Source organism: Takifugu rubripes, chromosome 14 (genome assembly GCF_901000725.2).
Source record: "Takifugu rubripes chromosome 14, fTakRub1.2, whole genome shotgun sequence".
NCBI classification, from domain to species: Eukaryota; Metazoa; Chordata; class Actinopteri; order Tetraodontiformes; family Tetraodontidae; genus Takifugu; species Takifugu rubripes.
The window spans coordinates 2,164,696-2,185,912 of NC_042298.1; the positions used below are offsets into that span (position 1 = coordinate 2,164,696).

Here is a 21,217-nt window from a genome sequence, read left to right on the forward strand (position 1 = left end):
TCTCCACCGCTGGCACTCCGAGCGCAAACCCTCCCAACGCCTCCTCTCTGCCGCGGGACTACCTGCGCACCAGCAGCGGCGCCACCACTGACAGCAGACCCATCAACACCGCAACAAACAAAACTGTTGACAATCGGCGCACTCGCGAGCGGAGATTCGGTGTTTTGGGCCGTGCGTGTGTCCGCGTTCCTGGAAGTAAACATGCAGTAGGTGAAGTACGCAGGAGCGCTGCCTCAGGACCTCCTCTCTGAACTTTACCCGCTGCGCTTGAACACGATGGCGGTGGCTTCTGCTGCCTTTCTGGGGGAAGTTGGAGGCGTTTTCGGGATCGAAGGTATCCCGCAGGTCGGCTCCCGCTTTGTGCTGACACCTTTCGGGGACAGCTCCGGCTCGCTGCTCGGGGAGCCGCTGATCGCCGGGGACCGACTCTCTCGGGGCGCAGCGACGGATTTGACGCACCTCAAGGGGATCCTGCGGAGGAGACAGTTGTACTGCAGGACTGGATTTCACCTGCAGATACTTCCGGACGGCACCGTGCAGGGCACCAGGAGGGACCACAGTCGTTTCGGTAAAGAAACCGATCGTTACGCGTATTATAAATGGATACTTGTTTTAAACCAGGTCAGAATAATAACATAACCAATAAGAGAGTGATTCGTGTTTAAATAGTGCCAATAGTGTATTTGTTGTGTTTATTTTAAAAGTATACATTTTCTTATGTGCCTTCTTTTCCAGGTATTTTAGAATTCATCAGCCTGGCAGTTGGACTGATCAGCATTAGAGGGGTGGACAGTGGACTCTATCTGGGCATGAATGACAAAGGGGAACTTTATGGTTCTGTACGTACCGCCCATCCCATTTTATATTATATTAATATCATTTAATCATATCAGATATGTCACGGGGCATGCAGAATAAACCAGATATGTTCTTTTCTCGCCCTTATTTTCATTATTATTTACCTGCTTGTTTTTCTTTCAGGATAAACTCACATCAGAATGTGTCTTCAGGGAGCAGTTTGAAGAGAACTGGTACAACACCTACTCCTCCAACCTCTACAAACATGGGGAAAAAGGGGCACGTTACTTTGTGGCTTTGAACAAAGATGGGACCCCCAGAGATGGGACTAAATCCAGGCGGCACCAGAAATTTACCCACTTTTTGCCCAGGCCGGTGGACCCTGACCGTGTGCCAGAGCTGTACAGGGATATTTTAGGACACAGCTGAGACGTGGAGGACTTGGTGACACTGAGGAGTAGCTGCTGAAGCCCTGGAAGGCAGGGAACAGGGAAGAAGAGGCAGATGTGGCCGCAGCAGGCTGAGGGACAGCAGGCCGACCCACGTGGGGAAAGGCACCGGCGCCTCTTAAAGGGATGCGTGGTCCATTTTTCAACAGCCAAGAAGATGGGCTAGAATGTCTGAGCACTTGGCCTGAGCGGGTCATTTGTTTAGAGCTAGAGGTGACCTGAAAAGTTCTTGCTTGGAATAGGAGATGACTGGAACCAGAGCTGTGTGGAGGATGGTCTCATCGGGTCCAGTGGAGATACCAGCTGGGCTGAAGAATGGAGCCAGAGGGAACTCTGAAATGGTTCTTTTAGCAGCGGTTGCAGCAGGAGCGCCGTGGTCTGTTCAGAAGGACTTTGAAGGAATGGTTCTGTTTCTCTTTACGTCTGTGTTCACCCGTTTGAAAAAGAGCAACTCGTGTAACAAATTATTTATTCCCTCTAGATGCATATATTTATGTTATATATTTATTTATTGGAAAGTATATTTTTACAGTTAGATAAATGAACTATTAAACTACTCCAGAATGTCTTGTATCAATGCTGCGGTAGGGTATAGTTGCATCTCCAACATGCTACAGACATTTCTTTTTTTTTTCAAAATCTAATCATGGTAACAGTGAATCGCTTTATTAAACTTCTTGTATTGTTGACATATTAATTCATGTTCTGTTACATGTGTTACACTGATCATGCAAACTGCAACAGTTAAAAAAAATAACTCAAAATGATCATTTTTTTCTAATCACAAGTCAAAATCTGTGTTCATAGTTCATGTTCTTAGAAAAACAGCATTCTTTTAAATAAACCAAATTTTTAGTGGTAATAGCAGATCATAAAAAGCATATTTTATTGGTTGCTTTTGTCTTTTCAAGTTTAAATATATAAACCCACTAACGAGACCAATGTTGTCTTTCTTTATGGACGCCATTATGCCAGGAGATGAGTCACAGACCTGATGCACACATAAAACTTCAAAGCCTCTGCAAACTCATCGGAACGCCGCGGCATCGCTGTGACACAATTAGGGGCAAATAAAACCTGACCTTTAACTTTTGCCTAGCAGCTCTGGCAACTATAAGTGGAGGTCAGTGGATGACGCCTTGAGTAACCTCTGCAGGATGGATTTAGACACAATCTGCCTTCGTACGGGGAGTTTATAAAGCTGAGTGAGCCAGGTAGAAATATCTGACTATCACATTCTAGAAGTAATATCTTAATATCTGTGCACGGTTTCCTTCATAGTTCCGTGAAGCCTGTGATGAAAGCCTGTGTTCTCAGTGTGTGTGATGGTGAGCCAGTGGGGGGGGATCTCAGGACTGGGAGTCAGCTCTGCTGCCAACTCCCCCTTCCTTCAACCATGAGACTCTGGGATTTTCCAACATTCACACAACCGGAGCGCCAACGTGCTCCTGTAGTCAGCGTCCCAGAGCGTGCAGGTGATCGGGCCCCATCCACAACAGCAGCCCAGAAAAGGTTCCGGTACATTTTAAGTTAATAGAGTTAAAAGATGTCTCCGTGGTCTGTATCTAAAGGAGCATCAGATAGTTTCAGCTATACCATCTGAATCACAGTGGTCTGGGTGGTTGCGATGCCTCCAGAGTGACTCAGCTGTAGTCCTGACGAGCAGACTGTGAACACCTAGCAGAGTGAGCCCTCTCCTTTTTGAAGGTCATCTCTCTAAACACGCTGAAAAGCCTGACCTGTGATACCTGATGCGCAAAGGTGTTCCCTGGCACTCGTCTAAAGCAGTGTTTTTGGAGCCTACCTGTCCCCGAGACAGATGCTTTTGTTCCCACCTTTCTCCGCCTCTTGCAGGTGGTCTGAAAACACTTAAACCCCTCATCCGCAGCCACTCTGGAGGACCGCCTCGCGCTTAATAGGTGCTCCCGGACTTTCATCGCCTCTCCAGCAGCAACTTTAAATGACTGTTAAGCAAACCCCTGTGTGTGTGTGTGTGTGTGAGTGTGTGTGTGTGTGTGTGTGTGTGTGTGTGTGCGTGTGTGCGTGTGTGTGTGTGTGTGTGTGTGTGTGTGTGTGTGTGTGTGTGTGTGGCATGGGTCCACCGCTGGCAGGTGTGGAAGTCAGTGATCTCCTGTGTCTGTCCCTGCAGAGCCGTCAGACTGCTGCACAGGTGTTCCCTCAGCACTTAAGCGTTCACACTCTGATCTCAGGCCTTTTGTTTGTCAGCTGGGGATCTGACTTAGCAGCGGCGGGAGGGGGGGTGAAAATACCCCCCCCCCCTCCTTTTTTTCCCTCTCCCCCCGATTTTCAGAGAGTATAATTTCTATATTTAGTCGGCTGCGGTGGGGAAGACAGGGGTGGTGCCCCGGCGCTCACCTGTGGCCACTTCTAAGGGTGTGTTTGTGCAGGGATGGTGTGTGCAGCTTTGTGTCATTTGAATCCCACAAACTATTGATTTCAGGCTCTTTGTTGTTTGTTTATTACTTACTAAATTGCCATGCGCACAAAGCAACGAGCTGCGTCCGTGTTTATAGGATTACAACAGGAGCAGGCGTATACGGCGTTATCAGAAAGCGTCGGTCGCCGATTTCAATTAACAAACATCCTTCCTGTGATTAACGGCGGCGTTTCACACCTGCTGCCGAGGTCTGTGGGTCGGTTCACTTCATTTGTAGCATCACGTTTAAGAGCGGTTTTTGGCCTGCACATCAGCTCACAAGCAGTGGAAAATGTGCTCTTCTCTTTTGCAGGTCTCCATGGAGACGTTTGCCGCCGTGCACAGGTGCCGTGTGGAGCACATAGGTGAGAAATCCAGATCACTCTAATCTCTGCTGGCCTGAAGGAGACATCAGGCCCCGTCACACCAGAATACATCCCCAGTTCTTAGAAAACAGGCTTTGAAAACCAAGAAATTTGGAACTGCATGGTCTTGTGTCTTGTGAAATAATGGAGTTACTTCAGGATTGTACCTGAAGGTCCATTTTAAGGGCCCTCAGGTCTCATTAAAGTGGTTCTGCCACAGTAGGAACGACACTGTCCAAAATTGCTTAAAAACATTACACATCAAATAATTTCAACAGGCAAATTCAGCTGTTGCCGATCGTCTGTGATGACAGGCCGAGATTGAGCTCATTCATTTATTTAGATCCCTAAATCAAAAGGCCTGAACCTCATATCAGAAAAAAGCATAAAGGGACAACAATCCCAACTGGCTGCTAATGTAGAATCATCACTTTAACCCACTGAACCTCTGACCCTGCTGCTGTGGTATTCCGGGGGGGGGGGCAAATCCCTCTGCAGCAGTCGTGGAGATCCTTCCTCTGTCCCTCGTACCCACATTACTGACACCTGGATGATGCAGCTGAAGCCAAAAGCAGGAGACGGGGGGCTGCACACAGATCAGGAGGTAGCTCAGTTATGTCCAGGTCTCAAAAGTTTCTGCGATGGAGTAAATAAATAATTAACAAACAGCTGCAATACAACAAAACTCTACGTGAACGTGGGAATGAAGCGTCGGAACGTCCTCTGAGTTGCAAAGGCCAAACCAAAGTAGTGTGTAATGTTTGTAGCTGTTTGAAGAGCCTGATGGAGGAAGACTGTACGCTCGCTGCCTCCTGGCGAAAGTGGAAATGTTCTTTGTTGCCGCTCAGTCGGGCGGAAAATTGCAAATCCATTTGTCATTGTATGACAAGATGCAGAGGTCACTCAGTGGATTCCTTCATGACAAGCTTACGGAATCAAATGTTTTTCCACGGCCGCTCCCTCTCGCACCTGCACCTCCAGGTAAAATAACAAAACGGGGGGAGAGAGGCAGAAAGGAGGGCTTAGAGCAAATGACTTGAGGAAGGGGGAGAGAAAAATGATACGTGGGAAGAATTCGCCGTGAAAACTTCTGCCGCCATCGCCCATTTCAGCTTATTTGAACCGAACATGCATTTAGCCCAGAGTGGCAGGTGATGCGCTGCTTTCTGGACGGATCCCAGACCTGCAGAATAGCAGTAATTATTGTGACTTGTACCACCGCAGAACGTTCTGAAAGGCTCAAAAGAAAGATGTTCGCCATCTTCTTTTTTACCCCATTAAATGCCTGATGAAAGGTTTAACGTGAAAAGCTCCCCAGTCGGGGAGTCGTGCAGAGAAGCTCAGAGTGGAGCTGAAATTTAATGATGACAAACTTGTACAAACGGCCGACATCAGGTTTCCTGGGGCACTACTTATAATAGGATTTATAACATATGGGTTAAAACTGAAACTAAGGGACGCGATCTGTGGTGGGAAACTTCAAAAGACATGGCAGCAAGGCTGCAACCCTCCTCCGCAGCAATAACCTTGAGTGCTTGTGAATGAAGGAAATCCCCTCAGCAGGAAAACACATCACTATAGAGCAGCAGGAGCAGCAGCAGCAGCGAGCCAGGTGGTGCAAGACCACCAAAACACTGTCATAACCTTCAAATAACAGCCCGTGGTAACCCCGGCAGACATGTACGTAGGTATCAATGAGCCGTAATTATAGCATTATTAGTAAAAGTTTTCACAGAGATAATTGAGGGGACATGTCGCTACTTCGGTGTTTGTAAGATACAGTCTTAATTCATGTTTGTTCACTGTCTAAGAAAATGGTTATTTCCACTCTCAGGCACATTTCCCTTTAGGAATAAATCTTCCTGATCCGGATGAAATGGTCCACAGTTTGAGCTCACGAGTCAGTTACTTTGGTTTTTCTTGCTTCCTGTTGATCAGGTAGAAGAGGAGAGCCACCAAGATGGACACACATCTGTGCTTAAAGAAAGGAAACATACCTGTGTGCTTTTAAGCAAAGAAAACCTGCAAGAAAAATGAGCCAGGAGAAGCTGCATGTCCTTCTCTGAGACACTTTACACCCCGAGAGGATCAAAGTATCTGGAAAATAAAGAGGATGCAATTAAACAGCCACATGTAGGCAGATGCTTAGCTAGACATTCCCCCTGTCAGAGGCAAACAAAGAGGCTTTCTGGGAGGAGAAAGGCATGCAGTTCCCTCAATATGCCTCACCTGTGGGGAACAATCACAAGAGCAGTTGCAATCCCAGGCCCTGGAGGTAGATAGGTGAGGGTTTATGTTGTCATTGGTGCATTAACCAATCGGGCGTCGTACATCTTGAGGTGGTGTTTGTCTTCAGAGGGACCACCTCATTCCTTTGGTCTGACATAGAAAGATGTAGTAAGAGGAGCAGGGGCAGGTCTGCTCATCTGCAGATGTTCCTTTTTTTTTTACACTGCGTCCAGGTGACGGAGGTCTGAGGCGTAAATGGGAAATGATGTCAACTCCCAGACACTATCTCTAAACTTCTCCAGCCAATCCTCAAATCATAATGAAAGCTTCAACCGTGGCAACAGTCGTCGGGTCCACTTCACTGCTGAAGCCCCCGTTTCACACCAACAATCAAGAGCTCTGCTGGTGTGAGAGTGTTGAACTAAAAGGTAAACACAGCGTTTTGGAGACATCCCTCCTACCTGTCTGAGGGCTTTAAACTTTGCTGAAGGGACGTAATGTGCACCGATATTGTCTGCTCTGCACACGATGGAGGCTTTTCTCCACAAAGGCCGAGACAGGAGCAGCTGATGACAGGCTACTTTCATGTTCCTTATCACGGCACCATATCAGAGAGATGCAGATGGGCCAGACAAAGTACCACCAGGCCCTGTAGATTTGAGCAGAGTTTCATCTGATTCCCCATATCTCTGCTTTTAGTGATCGCGGGGGGGGATGAGAGTTTGGTGGTCCATGCATTTAGACCACCGTGGAAAAAAAAGGGGGGAAAAAAAGAGTGGCTGAGTGATAGATAATTCTTGTTTTATACAAAAGGAGGTGTGTGTTTTATAAAATATGGATCTGGATAAAAAGAGGGAGACAAAAGGGCTGATAAAAGCATGGAGCGTCTCACGCACACCTCCTGAGGAGGAGATAGTTGCCTCACCTCTCCTGCTCACGTCTGCAGCTTTAAAACAGTGGGAACCAAAGTGAGAGCACGCACGGCGCACAACTGTACATGTTGTCATCACGCAGCGTCGGATACACATGTAGACGTTGCGTGAGGTCGTCTTTGGAGGTGCGGCGTAGCAGATTCTGTCTAAATGATGCTAATGTTGGTGTTTAAGGCTCTACTGACGTGACTCCAGCTGTGCACGGCCACAGAGGCGCCTGGCAGCGCAGGGAAGCATCACCGATGGGGACGCGTCCGCTTCGAATGAGGAAGCAGAAGCCGATCCGCCGCTGCCCTGCATTGTCCAGCATCTTGTCTTCCTCCACTGCAGCTTCCGGGAGCAGTGGTGGAATTTTAACATGATAGAGATAAGGACAGAGGGCTTTATTTGTTAGTTCAAGGGGCCCATACTCTCTCCCCTGCTCTTTGACATTTTCTCAGCGGTATGGGGTTACATGTAAGGAAAAAGTCTTCCACATCATCTAGCCCCATTTTCTGTGAACAAAAAACACATGTGACCCTCTCTTGTTTTCGGTAAACATTAGACCTCAATGCCAAAGTTTCCAAAATACGGCCAACAAATCAGTGTCATCTAAATGAGAATAGGCATCAGGCTTCTATTTTTAAATGACCTGTGTATCATTTGCTATTTTTGTCCACTGCTTCGGTTTGGTGTATTGACCTGTGACCTCTGGGGGTCGGGCTGACTTTTAGGAAGGGGCAAAGAGCATAAAGTAGTCAGAAGTGCACCCTCTGGATTACTCCAGGGTGAGAGTTTGTAGCGTGCAGTAGCTGCAGGCTAGCAGGGTCACAGCCCACCCAGGGGGGTGGGAAGACAGGGTCACAAAGGCTGGGGAGGATGCATGTTCCCAGAGAGAAGGTACACAACTCCAGAGCATGGAAACAAAAAAACATGGGAAAGCACAGGCCAGGAGAGGATTTGATACGTTTCCATGAAATGTGGAATTGTTCAAAAGACATTTTTACTCGTTTGCAAAACAGCTTTGTGACTAAAAGAGTCAGATCAGGCGGCTTGATCCCACGTGCACGCTGTACACGGGGGAGCATGAATCTGTGAGCACGGTCATCGCTCCTGATGAGCTCGCCACACCTGTGAGGTCAACCTGAGCGTCACTTGGGACGGAAAGTGTGCCGAGTGAGCTGAAAAATATGGTATGAGCAAATTCTCCATTTGCATTTCCCATCAGCGGGAGCCCATAAAAGGGGACGGGCCCGCTTGACGTAGGAAAAGTCCTCTGTGTCAGACATCCAGTTATTATCCTCCCATGAACTAGTAGCTGATGTCTTATTGAATTCTTCTCTGTTTGGATCAAGTTACTTCCTGTAAATATCTATTGATTTCCTGCTCCCTCAGAACCACGTTCACATTCGCAGGACAAAAATACTTCTCTTTTGTTTATATTGGGACAATCCCTGACTTCAGCCCCAGCAGAGCGGGCGGATGTTCCCCCTGTCTGTCCCGGCTGGCTCCATGGAGCGCCGTCTGCCGCGGCCATTCTCCGGGTCCTTCTGCTGCCCGTCCCTGTGAGCCTGGAAGTGCGTCCAGCCGCCCCGTCACTCTGTCAGCGCCGCTGTCTCGCTCGGCCCCAGATTAAAAAACGCCAAAGGGGCCGCCAAGAAAAGTGGCCCAGCCTATCTCTCAGGACTTATGTCAAAAATGCTTCAGTCCTCAGGTAATTTGCTACAGTCTGGGACCCGTTCACTGTTACTTCAAAGAGGCCTGCAGAGGGCTGAAGAGAGAGAAATGAAAGGGAGGAAAAATAGCTGTGGGTCGTCAGACATTTGGGAGTATTGACATGTTATCGGAATGGAGAATCCCCATCATCTCCACTCTGCTCCAAAAGAATTTACTGATGCTTGTGCACACAGAAAATGTCATTATTGTTGCCCAAACACAATCAAAACCCTCATCTTTGTGGTCTGGACGGTTAATACAAAGAAAATAATCCGTACTGCTATTTTTGCAATTTTAGATTAAACTATATTTTACTAAGTGGACCTTAGGTACGATTCGTGAAAGCCACTGAAGAGGAGCCATTTGAAGTCTTTCAATGATCTATTCTGATTATTAATACACCCCTGTGTCGTTTATTTATTTTAAAGCACGCCGATATCCGTGTTCGGAACTTCAAAGTGGGCCCCGTCAAGCCTTCTCCGTCTCCAGAGGACAGCTCCATATATTTTCTCCAGACTCTGGGTGCATTGGTGACAAACAAGAATGAAGATTAAAGAGAGTAACTGGATCAGCTCTAATCAGCGTGTCCTGAGAAATTGTCAGACACTATTGTCAGCTCACTCAGGAGGTGATCTCTTCCCCTATTAATTATGTGCCGGGCCTGAGCTGCTCTGGTCTGCAGACTCTCCTTTCACTGTGCAGGATGATCAAAACATGTTGCAGACAGAATGTGGAGAATCGAGCTGCCGCTGCTGTACCTGCCCTCTCATTTTCCTGACAGCGAACAATGGCGGGAGTCATGTGCAAAATATCCATTATGCTTAACATTTGTCACGTGATAAGAGTCAGCTCAGAAGTAATTCTGAGAAAAGAGGACGGGAAAGGATCATTTATGGTATGTATGGTTTCTCTTTCACGGGACAACCAAAAGCTCCTCTGTTCTAATTGAAGTGTTGTCTTTTATTGTGTTTTCGAGGGAACAGCCGAATATCGCCTGTTTGATTGTGCCAATGCTGCCCCCTGTCGATCTAAAGGTATATTACAACATAAACACGCGACAACAGCTCTGGCTCTAATAATCTAATATAAAATAGCAAATCTACACACCCAGGATCCTTCAAAAATGCGAAAAATCATTTTAAGCGAGTGGCCAAATGTAGGTTTAGATTTAAATGTGAAAAAAATCAAACAATGTGGAGTATATAGGTTCATACCACCAAGAACATCAGATACGTTTAAATAAGTGCACATATTTTGTATAAGAAATGCTTGACTCAACGCCTGATGAATGCAATATCATTTCATCATTCTCCATTTACGAGGATTTTACAGAGATGTGAATTATTAGATGCAATTAGATCTAATGACAATGTACAGTAATTAGAGTATCAGGGGTCACTACGGTGATCGACTGAATTACACATTTACAAAAGGTCAGTATTCAAAGTATGAAGTCACTAAAGGATGGTAAAACTGCAGTTACGAATAAACAGACAGTGAGATGTCTTGTGTTCATCCATTTTATTTATAAAAAGAAATAAAAAATAGAGCTAATTAAATAATCTATACATATATACATTCAGAGTGGTGTCGAGCTGCTGCCATTCTTCTGTTATCGGCACCTCTGCTGCTCTGCTGCTCAGTCTCTGTTCCACCTTATCAGAACCAAGGTCTCCACATGAGTGAGGAGGGGGCAGGGTGGGCAGTGGTGGCTGCGGGGCAGCTGAGGAAGGGGGGGCCGAAGTGAGGGGCAGTGGGTGAAATGCTGAAAAAGGAGGTGTCAGTGGAGAGAGGAGAGGAGAGCAAAGAAGGAGAGTACGTGGAGAAAGGCGGAGAGAGCCAGGGAGAGGGGGGCGCGAAGGCATGCTCGTGGCTGGGGGTGGAGCAGGAGAGAGGCTGAAACGGGGAGTGGGACGGGAAAAAGGCGTGCAGAGAGTCGTCTTTTCTCTCAGAAGGGCAAGCAGATGTTAGGCGAGTTTCTACTTCCCCTTCAGGGTTTGTGTGGCTGCAGTCTGGCTGGAGGCTGTGCGGCTGCTGCCTCACTGGCCGGTGGAGTCCCTCAAAGCTTAATCTTTGTGAGCCAGGGATTTTTTGCATGTAGTTGGTCAGCTGAGCCACACACTGCTGAAACCCGGCACACTCCATGAGGAAGAGGGGAGCGCTCAAGTCTGAGTCGTTACACTTTAGCAAAGGAGCAGACGTCTTCATCATGTCTGCAATAGGTGGAAATAATCCATGAATCAAACACAAAATGCACCTTTCTTCTTTCTTTCTTTTTCTTTAGGAGATTTTAATTAATTTGAACAACGAACCATTGCCCTGGTACTTCTTATATGTCCACCTCTGGAGATATTCCACAGTCAGGTCAAGAATTTCTGCTTTCTCTAATTTAGGATTCTGCAACCGCTGCAGAGTTCCAAAGTAAAGAGGGGGAGAAGAGTGTGATACATTCATCTAAGGACACGCCGAGGCTGGTTTTCCTCACTATACTCACCGGATCAGACGTGTGAGTCAACAGGAGGCTTCTCAGCTCCGCCAGGCTTTGATTGATCCGATCTCTCCTCTTTTTCTCCACCATGGGTTTGAGAACCTACACAGAGAGTGGATGAAGATGAATCTGACCTGGGGAGGGTTGGCCCCTCGTCAACGTAGACATCGTCCCACAGTGATGTGAGTTCAACTAGCCTGTTGAGACGGATTATCCTGAAAATGCTCCTGCAATATTACCTGTTTCAGAGAACCAACTGATACAGCAAATTCTACAATTACAGCAATACAGTTTCTTTCATGATCACATTTGAAGATGATGATGCTGTGACGTGTGGTAACATTCTTAGTCATCGCTAATTCGGTTCTTACCCTTTTCCTGCTCTTGCAGTCTTCCACGGTCGGTTTTTGCAGTTTTTTAGTCATTGTGTCGGTGCGCGTGTCCCGGCTTAGAAACCCTCTGTGGGGCCGCGCTGCGGGCTTTAAGCATCCTACCCGCCTCTGATTGGCTGACAGGTGTAAGCGACGACACTTCAGCCCCGACACGTTTTTATATGGCTGAATTCAAGCAAGGCTGCTAAAGGAGTGTGTGAAAGTTCTCATGCGGCAAAGTTTCCCACAGAATCTGCATCAGCTTCTCATTTATTAAAGATCTACCATCGACCAAATGTCTGTCTATCTATCTATCTATCTATCTATCTATCTATCTATCTATCTATCTATCTATCTATCTATCTATCTATCTATCTATCTCTCCATGGGTGTCTGTCTGTCGGCTCGTCCGTCCATTAATTCATATTAGAAACAGCTTATTTTACTGAGCAGCTTGCAGTATTTCCCTCACACCTCTTCCTCGGAACTGTGGGAAACTTTTTTTTCTCGTGGGAACCCAAATCAAGTGAGGAACAGCGCAAAAGAGGGCCGTTTATGACGTGTAAAGGATTCAACACGTTGATGACGGGGAGGGGTGGGGGGCAAATGTGAGCGAGCGTTTGTCCAAATGATTCCAATTTGAACGGAATCCCGGTTTATTGCGTGGTTGTGTGCTCCTCTGCATTGAATCACGCGTGTTTCAATTTAAAGAAAACAAGGCCGAAGGTAAAAGCACTTTTGTGTTGTCGGGTGAACCCATCCGCGCCACGGGTTCTGGTCGGGATGGAGCGGGTGTCGGGTGTGAAGCAGCCGGTCGCACCCGCGTGTCAAGTGTGCGCGGCTGCTCTCCTGCCCGCTGCCTGATGTTTGCACTTCTGTCGGAAGCCCCCCCTCCCCCCTTTTCAAAAACATCCCCTCAGCATGTGTGACCGATGCACACGACGGGTCACGATATTAGAATTCCGTTGGTCCAGTTCTGAGGGAACGTTCCTCACCATCAGTTTCCATTGCAGAGGGTCAATCGGGATCTCTCTGGGGAGTGTTCACAGATTAAAACATATATAAGATAACCAAGTGCGTAAACAGTGAGTTTCCCCAGTTTCCTCCCTCTCAAACCGTCATTGATTTGGATCGGAAGTATCACTACTTCTGAAAAGCCTCCTAATCTGTTTTAATCTGCGGGATCCTGTTGATCCGATCATCCCGGTGTTGTTTGATTGGACCTTTTGTGGGGATTAGGGTGACCATAGAGACAGAAAACAGCAACTCCGGGGAAACTTTGGAGGTCTGGGATGGACTTGAGAGGTTCGAAACAATAAAAGGGCGGTTGTCACGCAGACCGCGTGCCGAAGTGTGAAAGCGCGCCCACTGGAGACGAGCACGACTGGTTCACACGAGGCAAGTGTGAAATGGCCAATTTGGCAAAACAAAGCCAGAACAGAGTGGATGGGGGACTGGGGGTATCATTCGGGTTAAAAAAACAGGCGGAAAGAGACCAAATGTGACCAATAACAACATATATATATTTTAATAAAAAACGGCATTTTCAATGTGATTATGCTGTTTTTAATGATGATGTGGGACGATCACCAATCAAATGGAGCCTACAGTAGATCAGTATTGTGTTTGTAAAGCTACTAACTATTAAACTTCATTTATGCTTTTTTATGTGTTTGGTGTTTTATTTTATTTTTAATTCTGCTCTAAAGTGCCTCATAATTGTCCCTCGGGACAATTTGTGAGCTTTGTGAGCTCCTTTTATAGTTTGTTTTTAAATGTATTTATTTATTTATTTATGTAGTCATACAAATTGCACAAAAAGGACCAAACTGATCGCGCTAATGCAACTTTGTTAGGTTTGGTAACACCATTTTGTTTTAATCTGGGAAGGTTTTTGTTAAGTTTTAACGAGTAACATGTAAAATTAATGGTGTTGGTCCAGATTGAAATGTAATTTCCACGCGGAGTCTTTCTGTGATTTTAATATTTAGACACATACCCTACATGCACACAGCCTAAATATGATCATGAATGTGACATGTCGGAATTCTATTTCACGACAATATGTTCAAATACAAACCTGCTCTTGAAAACAACGCTGTAAAGAAGAGCAAAACTATTTGAAACGCTTAAAAGGCGATATCTTGACTTAAAGGCCGCCCTCGCTCCCGATGGAGCCGAATCTACCTTGGTTCTGGTCTTTAAAGACACAAACTGGCGCGCACATCATCTCCATTGTGCTCTGGTCTGCAGAAAAGCAGCATCCACTTTCTGCTGTTGTCAAGGGAACGCGCGTCCCGGTGGGTGGGGGCGTGGCCCGAGGGCGTGGCCTGCGCCCGGCTCGTTAACACAAGCGACGTGAGCTCAAACGCGCCAGTTTGTTTTGAGATCCCCGTGAGGAGACACGCGTTTCCCAGCATGAAGGCTTTATCCTCGGGGGCTTCCGCGCGTCGGACAGGGAGGAGGGTAAGATCCTTCACCGCCTGCAGCAGCAACGCATGAAAGGTCGAACGAGCTTCTAACCAGAACTTTCCATCGCTTAGTTCTCCAAACCTCAGATGGAGAAACGCCGAAGGGAGAGAATTAACCACAACCTGGAGACGCTGCGACTGCTGATGCTGGAAAACACAGATTATATGGTAAACAAGGACCCCACACTTTCAGCATCTTTGATGTGCAAACATTAAAGCTTTTATTCTTTTAGAACTTGAAGAATCCAAAGGTGGAAAAGGCAGAGATTCTGGAGAGTGTGATCCACTTTTTGAAGATGGGGAAGGAGATGAAGGATCGGGAGGCCAACGAGCTGCCGACACCAACCCGCCTCAGCCAGGAGGCCTATGATGAAGGCAGGAGGTCCTGCCTGCTGAGGATCAGGGACTTCATCAGCAGCAAGAGCAGAACCCTGATGGAGCCTTCAGAGGAGAGTGCGCTCCAGGCTTCGCCACCACCTCCTCAGCCTCAGATCCACCACAGACACATCTACGGAGCACAGATGCACACTCCTGTCCATGACTCGACTCTGTCTCCTCCACATTGGCTCCAGCAGCACACCATCGCACACCCACACCTCACAGCCACCCACACCCAGGAGCTGTTCTCCCCGCTCTCACCGAACATCGGCGCTCCCGTGTGGAGGCCGTGGCCTCAGGGATGATCCAGGCCTTCTTGTAAATGCAGAAACAGTGTAAATATGTATTTTGTAGTATAATAGTGATTCTATTGTACAGGAAACGTTTTGTATAGTGTATTTTTGCTACAAGGCCCTGCATGCAGCATTTTTTTGTATATTTTTAGCATTGGTCCTGTCTGGAGGTGGATTTCTGATGCTCAGAAATGTGGACAGAAACAATTAGGCCATTGGATGTTTACAGGGTCGTTTTTTCCAGTGTCGGGACTCAACCGGACCTTTGAAACAATAAAGTTTTTTCCGTTTCCTAAGCCAAAGTGGTCTCTTTACTGTGTGAATGGCTTACCTGGCAGCTCCATTTAGAGGAAGATGGGGGCACCTCACTGGCAGTTAGCACATTCTTTATTTAGACTGAACAGCATTTGTATTGAAATGAATCAGGTGCTTTGGTGTCCTGAACTGTTGCTTTTCAGCCGTAAGAGCAGTCAATTGTGCACTCGTCCAGACCCGTGTGGCTACGTCCAATCTACAAACTCCCATTTAGAGTCCTTTTCAGAGGTGGAGTACACAGCTTTGTGCATCATAAAGGCTATGCTATTGCTATTAGTTTCAACAGTCGCTACAATCCTGCAGAAAGGGTGGAAAACCAGTAGTTTTTACTACATTTTACACAAGATATCATATTTGCCACATTTAGAACATGAACAATTTTATCTTTTACTTAGGTCAGACATGTTGGGGTGTGTTACTGGTCATTGGTCAAAACTGCTTTTAACACAAAGCCTGTTTTTGTACGAAACCTTACTAAATTATAGTGCCACATGTCTCATCCATGTTTTTGGACTCTGACTTCACGATTGATCCATAATTTCTACACTCTCGAGATGGAGTATTTAGGTTAATCTAATGAAACTATGATAATCCTAAAAACAAAGGCTGTTAGTGCTGGTGTCAGTCAACTGATTTGACCTCTGAGCAGGAAGTTCTTTTATTCTGAGCCTTAAAAGTCATGAGAAAGACTCAGAGGGGGAAGTAAATCCATTAAAAGCACAATGAGATTAAGGTTTACATGTTGAGGTTTCTGTCTACAGATTAAGCTGCTTCACTGATAGACAAGCTGCATTTTGGAGCCAAAGAAATGTGTCAAACCTGTTTAGTTTGGCAACCATTAGAAAGGATCTGCCGCAAATTGCAGATTTAACACTTGAATTAGCTTTAAGTGGTGGACTTTATCACCTTTGGTCTCATGAATAAAAACCTGAAAACATCAGTTCACTGCAAAGCCAACAAACAATACATTTTATTGTAACGATGGGCGACACTGAATCTTAAATGTGTACATTGTACACGTGTTTGGCAGAGCTCCTTTAACCTCAATCAAACTGCAATTTATCTGAATATTATCACACTGGGGGAAGGTAGACAGTCACAAAAATATCTCTGAAATCTAATTATCCTCCCAGACTTGGAGGATGTTTTAAACTCTCTCTCAGGCCTTCGCTTCAGCTCTTTGATCCCAGTTTGCTTTGTTACCAAGTTTTGTTTTTGTGGTTGCTAATCCTTTAAAAGACTTAGCATTATTCATGTTGCCTGACTGCTTGCATGGTGGTATACAGCAGGGGAAAGTACATTCATTAATGGGAACAATGCTACACCGCTGCCCTTTCCCTGCTGCCAGCAGGATGGGGAATAAAGAAAACATCTGCTCTGGTGGTCACCAGCCTGCTGCAATTAAATCAGATGTTTTAAAGATGCTCATGTTGTTTCTGCACAAATACCTTTAAAATCCCCTTCAAAAAAGACAAGAGAAAAAATATACATGAAAAACAAATTTAATTGTCACAAGGAAAAAGATACAAGTGGATTAAATCCAGTCTAATGTTGCAGATGCACATATGAGTGATCTCATTAAACTGTCCGGTGTGCCAGCTGGATGACTGGGTTAGGCTTTGCCCGCAGACAGGCCCTGAGCTTTCTTGAACTCCTGTTGTAAACTGATCAAGACTTCTCGCTGCTCCTCAGATTTCTTCTCCAGATCTTTGAGGAGTATTTCATACCTTTGACTGTAACAAAGAACACGACAGGACAACTGAAAACACCACACGATCATAGTTTACCCTGGTTAACCACAACAACAATACCAATAAAAATATTAAGGTATCGTACAACTGTGTTCCAGTTCTAGACTGGTAAGATTTGAATGAGTGTCTGAATTCTCGCTTGATGAAACACACCAGGCACCTCTTGGCAACAACAGATTACAAAGTGTGTTTTGCTTGTTGTGGTACACCGTGTTCACACTAATAGACCCCAATGGGTGTTGAGAGTATAATACATTGTAAAAATGGTCTAATCCATCAGCATTTAAGTGACAGTCAGTCATCCATTTATTAATGTTCCTGCAGAAAATTAAGAAATTCTGATTGCACTGATCCTTGTGATCTCAGAAAAACACCCAGGTGTCGTGAAAACATTACAGGATCGATCTGCACAACCTATAAATAGACCTACAATGACAATAAATGTAACTATATAAGTGTAATCACAACCATTTATTCAAGCAAGGGTTGAAATAAGTATCCTGTTCATCTCAACCTAAACAAGACACTGACTAATGTATCATTACTGTACAGTTTGTGCTATTATCTGAGCTTGGCTAGTTCTCTTAATTAACCCACTTACATCTCTCCATTGATGTATTCTAGCCTTTTTGTAACTGTGGCTTTGGCTTCCTCTGGGTCTTGCTTCACCAATACGGGACCAATGAGTTTATAAATTGTGTTTGTACTATTCAACAGATCCAACTCCTACAAAGAGAACAAAAAAATGCAGTTATTATTTATTCGAGGATGTAAACATTTTAGTTTACCGATATTGCTGGCACGTAAGGTAAAATTATCAAAAATGGATAAAAAGCTGCGAGTTACCTCTTTGACAATTTTGTTCTCGGTCACCTGCGTCTCCAGCTTCTGTCTGGCTGACACGCTTTTGCTAAAATCTGGATAATAAAGAGGGATCATTAGTGAATTATATACTCTGACTGGCGAAACATGATAATATTGTGGTAAGCTCAAGGGATATTTGGACAGAACCGCTAGGTCGGCTGAACAGATGACTCCTTGCCTCAATGGAGAACATTAGCATAGCCTCATACATGATAGTTAGAAAACACCAGACGGCACAAACCTTTTTGCATTTGAGTATATTTTTCTACTTCCGCATTCAGTTTCTTTTGAATTGCGTCTGCCATCTTTATTTAGGTTCGAGAGAGCAGAAGAGAGGAGTAAAAGTATTACCTAAGTGAGAGGCTAAACACACAGCATGAGAGCAGAGCTAGCTAACAGGAAGAGGCAGTGTGACCAGCGGATGTTATTTAATCCCTTCAAAGTAAGACTTCCTCGCCAGATATTCTCTTAACAAAAAACTGAAACAATTGGTTCTTAATTTTAATGTTACATTTAATAAAAAAACAAATACGGATATTTCAGTTTTTTTGTATGACATGAACGTGGTTTCTATTTTTACGACATTGGTTTACGACAGTGCTAATGAGCTGCCCATTTCCTGTAGTATCTCCACATGAAAAATGGCGTCTTCGTTTTGGAAAGGTGTTGTTGGAGTCGGACTTTTTGCTTTAGCTCATGCAGCTTTCTCAGCGGCACAACGTAAGTTTTGTACTGACAATTAAAACGTTAAAAGTATTTTTTGATTTATTTCCTTAGATCGTACAGAGTATGATGGCACATCAAGAATTTTAGCCCTTCGGCTGACGGCTAGCTACTGAAGCTAAATGCTAACGCATATAGTTGCCGTTTTTCACCATTAATGTGAAAATTGCATGAAATGATAAATGTCTAATAAAATATTGTGTCTTTGTATATGGTATTTTCTTAGAAATGATGTTGGTGTCGACTAACTTGCTTCCTAAAATGTGCTCCCCAATCAGATCGGTCATATATGCGGCTGACGGAGAAGGAAAACGAGACATTACCGATCGATGTGAGTGACTTTGAGGCATGCATCCATTCACGCGGTCACGTTTACCGAAAACAACAGATTTGTAATAGTTAGAATTGATTTGTGTTCTCATAGATCGTACTGCAGACGCTATTGTCGTTCGTCATGACTTGTTACGGTATTGTCAACATCGCCGGAGAGTTCAAAGATATGGACGCCTCATCGGAACTGAAAAACAAGTAGGTTCATCTGTTGTGCACAGTTCCAGCCTCCACCAGAGCACCAAACCAACAAGTTTGCATCCGTGAATATAGTCTGAGATGTTAAACATCATGACGACAATTCGAATATTCCAGCTTGGTTAATGAATGATAGATGCTATAGACCAGGCATGTCAAACTCAGTCCTCGAGGGCCACGATCCTGCCGGGTTTTCTATCCCAGTGAATGCATTTTCAGTCTGGTGGGACAGAAAACCCGGCAGAATCGTGGCCCTCGAGGACCGAGTTGACACATGTGCTGTAGACAATAGTGATTAATCAGGGATTGATGAGTGAATTACTCCAAAATTTCAGAAATCACCTCTCGGGATGATCTGGGTCAGAGCAGCAGGTTTCCTGTACTGTTGAATGACAGATTTGGTGAATGCGTTGCCGCCTGAGACTTGAGTCATTGGTTATCTCTCAAGTTTGCAGCAGCGAGATAAAGACCGCTGCTCTCTGTATTCTAAAGGATTGCCTGCATGGCTGACTACTAATTTACTTCCCACCACTAAGTGCTGGTCATTAGAGGCAAAAGCATTGCCGTGCATGTGCGTTAACACCAGTATCAAGGTGGCATCAGACATGGAACACCTGGACGGTGTTACTCCGGCAATAATCAGCACTTTCATTAAATTCCTCTAATGTTTGAGTTCTGAGCTGAACTAAAGGAGAAAAAGAACTGTCCAAGTCCAAGTCACCATCTAATATACATTTTTACTATCTTGGACTTTGCTTGTCATCTACTGATTCTTTTCTTTCAATAAACTTTCTTTTGTGCTTTTCCAGAACATTTGATACGCTGAGAAACCACCCGTCTTTTTATCTTTTCAACCACCGCGGTCGGGTGCTGTTCCGCTCACCGGAGGAAGAAGCCTCCTCCGTACGCAACCAGCAAGCTCTTCCCAACCCCATACGACTACGCAAGCTGGAGCGTTTGCACTGAGACTGGGCTCTCATGCCTGTTATGTAACTGAGGTTAGACACCAGTTTAAGTTTGTTAGAATGGGCGGTGAGAGTTCTTCCAGTTTTATTTGTATTTCTACATAGATTACTATGCTGTTAGATTGAGCATCCTCGCCAGTGGGAACAAGCGCCGCCGTGTTGATGTCGTTCAGTCACGTGACACCGCTGAGGGAACAGCTGACCGCTGACTCTGGGCGAGGGGGTGAACCTGCTCGAGCCATATTTAGGTTTTGTTTCTTAGAGCCTCCATTTGATGAAACCTTCTCAGAAAGTGCATGTTCCGCTGGCCGCCGTTGGTTGTCTTCTCAGCGGGCCCCCATCTGCCATCTCCATCCCCTCATCAGTCTCATGAGTCAAAACTCATTTCAGCAGCTGCCAGATGTTGTAATCTTGCCCCCCCCCCCCCATCCCAAACACGGTTAACTGTCAATCCAGCATGTGCCAACCCCAAGCTTTTTCTAGAGCCTTCTGTTTTTCTATACAGTCCTTCATCACTTTGGAGTCTGTTCTAAACTGCCTGCTGAACTGAACTGCAATCCTCCTGCCCTGTATACCCCCAGATGAGCCACACACACCCTCGAAGTTCACAGCTGCACCAGTCTCCAGCAGCTGGTGAACATCTGTCAGCAGCCATGAGTCTTCTTCCTTTTGCTTCTGTTTCTTTGGTTTGGAGTTTTCTGTTGTTTTGAGGGGGTGGGAAACATTCTGCATCTGTAATGATTGGTACATGATCTGTTTTTTCTTTCGTTTGTTTTCATTTGTTAACATTTAACAAATGTTTAATAAAATCCTAACTGATTTTACAGTTTGTTAATGTGTTACTTTATATTTAATGTGGGAAGCGGACCTGCTGCTCAGGTGGTGTAACAGTCATTCGTTGATCAGAAACTCCGTTTCCATCATTTAGAATTGTTTTTGGCTACCATGGAAACCATTAAAACAGGAAACCTTGCACACCAGTCTGATTTCAATATTCATTGTAAAGAAATTCTGAGCTTGTCATTACTACAATGGAAGACACCTGGAGATGATGTCAAGGGTTAAAACTATTAGAAAGGATCCATTTTAAACCCCCAAAGGATCTGTAAATGAGTGAAGGCAGCGTGAATCTCATAATTAATGCATTGTTAATTATGGCACACAA

General features: G+C 45.3%; 5 protein-coding genes across 8 annotated transcripts; 3 read left to right on the top strand and 2 right to left on the bottom strand.

Annotated features, from left to right (window-relative positions):
- fgf20b (fibroblast growth factor 20b) lies at positions 1-1,677 on the top strand. Its single transcript, XM_003970084.3, has 3 exons — positions 1-568; positions 736-839; positions 982-1,677. Exons 1-3 carry the CDS (start codon positions 277-279, stop codon positions 1,225-1,227), a joined length of 642 nt encoding a protein of 213 aa, XP_003970133.1. The 5' UTR covers positions 1-276; the 3' UTR covers positions 1,228-1,677.
- Positions 1,678-10,497: 8,820 nt separating this feature from the next.
- LOC105417312 (transcription factor HES-7-like) lies at positions 10,498-11,946 on the bottom strand. Its single transcript, XM_011610394.2, has 4 exons — positions 11,765-11,946; positions 11,400-11,495; positions 11,218-11,311; positions 10,498-11,118 (listed from the first exon to the last, which is right to left on the bottom strand). The coding sequence occupies exons 1-4, from the start codon at positions 11,816-11,818 to the stop codon at positions 10,565-10,567; spliced, it is 798 nt and encodes a 265-aa protein (XP_011608696.1). The 5' UTR covers positions 11,819-11,946; the 3' UTR covers positions 10,498-10,564.
- A 2,135-nt stretch (positions 11,947-14,081) lies between these two features.
- Positions 14,082-15,200, top strand: LOC101069072 (transcription factor HES-7-like). The gene is made up of 3 exons (XM_003970102.3): positions 14,082-14,230; positions 14,308-14,403; positions 14,469-15,200. The coding sequence occupies exons 1-3, from the start codon at positions 14,183-14,185 to the stop codon at positions 14,916-14,918; spliced, it is 594 nt and encodes a 197-aa protein (XP_003970151.2). The 5' UTR covers positions 14,082-14,182; the 3' UTR covers positions 14,919-15,200.
- A 1,507-nt stretch (positions 15,201-16,707) lies between these two features.
- Positions 16,708-18,218, bottom strand: pfdn6 (prefoldin subunit 6). The gene is made up of 4 exons (XM_003970085.3): positions 18,078-18,218; positions 17,819-17,889; positions 17,574-17,698; positions 16,708-16,954 (listed from the first exon to the last, which is right to left on the bottom strand). Exons 1-4 carry the CDS (start codon positions 18,139-18,141, stop codon positions 16,834-16,836), a joined length of 381 nt encoding a protein of 126 aa, XP_003970134.1. The 5' UTR covers positions 18,142-18,218; the 3' UTR covers positions 16,708-16,833.
- mmgt1 (membrane magnesium transporter 1) lies at positions 18,142-20,878 on the top strand. 4 transcript variants are annotated; one of them, XR_003890850.1, is made up of 6 exons: positions 18,142-18,278; positions 18,462-18,556; positions 18,838-18,890; positions 18,984-19,087; positions 19,897-20,491; positions 20,558-20,878. XR_003890850.1 is itself a non-coding variant. In XM_003970086.3 (6 exons), the coding sequence occupies exons 2-5, from the start codon at positions 18,478-18,480 to the stop codon at positions 20,051-20,053; spliced, it is 393 nt and encodes a 130-aa protein (XP_003970135.1). In that variant the 5' UTR covers positions 18,142-18,278; positions 18,462-18,477; the 3' UTR covers positions 20,054-20,085; positions 20,158-20,878. The 4 variants fall into 4 exon arrangements, 3 of the variants coding, with proteins under 3 accessions (XP_003970135.1, XP_029703293.1, XP_011608689.1); XM_003970086.3 differs by having other exon boundaries at positions 19,897-20,085; positions 20,158-20,878; XM_029847433.1 differs by having other exon boundaries at positions 19,897-20,085.
- Positions 20,879-21,217: the final 339 nt, after the last annotated feature.

Bases quoted from the DNA above. Each gene is read 5' to 3' on its own strand.
- fgf20b (XM_003970084.3), top strand. From the start codon at position 277: ATGGCGGTGGCTTCTGCTGCCTTTCTGGGGGAAGTTGGAGGCGTTTTC. The intron at 569-735 runs GTAAAGAAACCG...CTTCTTTTCCAG, and splicing joins GAGGGACCACAGTCGTTTCG to GTATTTTAGAATTCATCAGC. The intron at 840-981 runs GTACGTACCGCC...TTTTTCTTTCAG, and splicing joins AAGGGGAACTTTATGGTTCT to GATAAACTCACATCAGAATG.
- LOC105417312 (XM_011610394.2), bottom strand. From the start codon at position 11,818: ATGACTAAAAAACTGCAAAAACCGACCGTGGAAGACTGCAAGAGCAGG. The intron at 11,496-11,764 runs GTAAGAACCGAA...CTCTCTGTGTAG, and splicing joins ACTGCAAGAGCAGGAAAAGG to GTTCTCAAACCCATGGTGGA. The intron at 11,312-11,399 runs GTGAGTATAGTG...GGAACTCTGCAG, and splicing joins TGACTCACACGTCTGATCCG to CGGTTGCAGAATCCTAAATT.
- LOC101069072 (XM_003970102.3), top strand. From the start codon at position 14,183: ATGAAGGCTTTATCCTCGGGGGCTTCCGCGCGTCGGACAGGGAGGAGG. The intron at 14,231-14,307 runs GTAAGATCCTTC...TCCATCGCTTAG, and splicing joins CGCGTCGGACAGGGAGGAGG to TTCTCCAAACCTCAGATGGA. The intron at 14,404-14,468 runs GTAAACAAGGAC...TTATTCTTTTAG, and splicing joins TGGAAAACACAGATTATATG to AACTTGAAGAATCCAAAGGT.
- pfdn6 (XM_003970085.3), bottom strand. From the start codon at position 18,141: ATGGCAGACGCAATTCAAAAGAAACTGAATGCGGAAGTAGAAAAATAT. The intron at 17,890-18,077 runs GTTTGTGCCGTC...TTTATTATCCAG, and splicing joins ATATACTCAAATGCAAAAAG to ATTTTAGCAAAAGCGTGTCA. The intron at 17,699-17,818 runs GTAACTCGCAGC...TTCTCTTTGTAG, and splicing joins AGAACAAAATTGTCAAAGAG to GAGTTGGATCTGTTGAATAG.
- mmgt1 (XM_011610387.2), top strand. From the start codon at position 18,478: ATGGCGTCTTCGTTTTGGAAAGGTGTTGTTGGAGTCGGACTTTTTGCT. The intron at 18,557-18,837 runs GTAAGTTTTGTA...CTCCCCAATCAG, and splicing joins AGCTTTCTCAGCGGCACAAC to ATCGGTCATATATGCGGCTG. The intron at 19,088-19,896 runs GTAGGTTCATCT...GTGCTTTTCCAG, and splicing joins TCATCGGAACTGAAAAACAA to AACATTTGATACGCTGAGAA.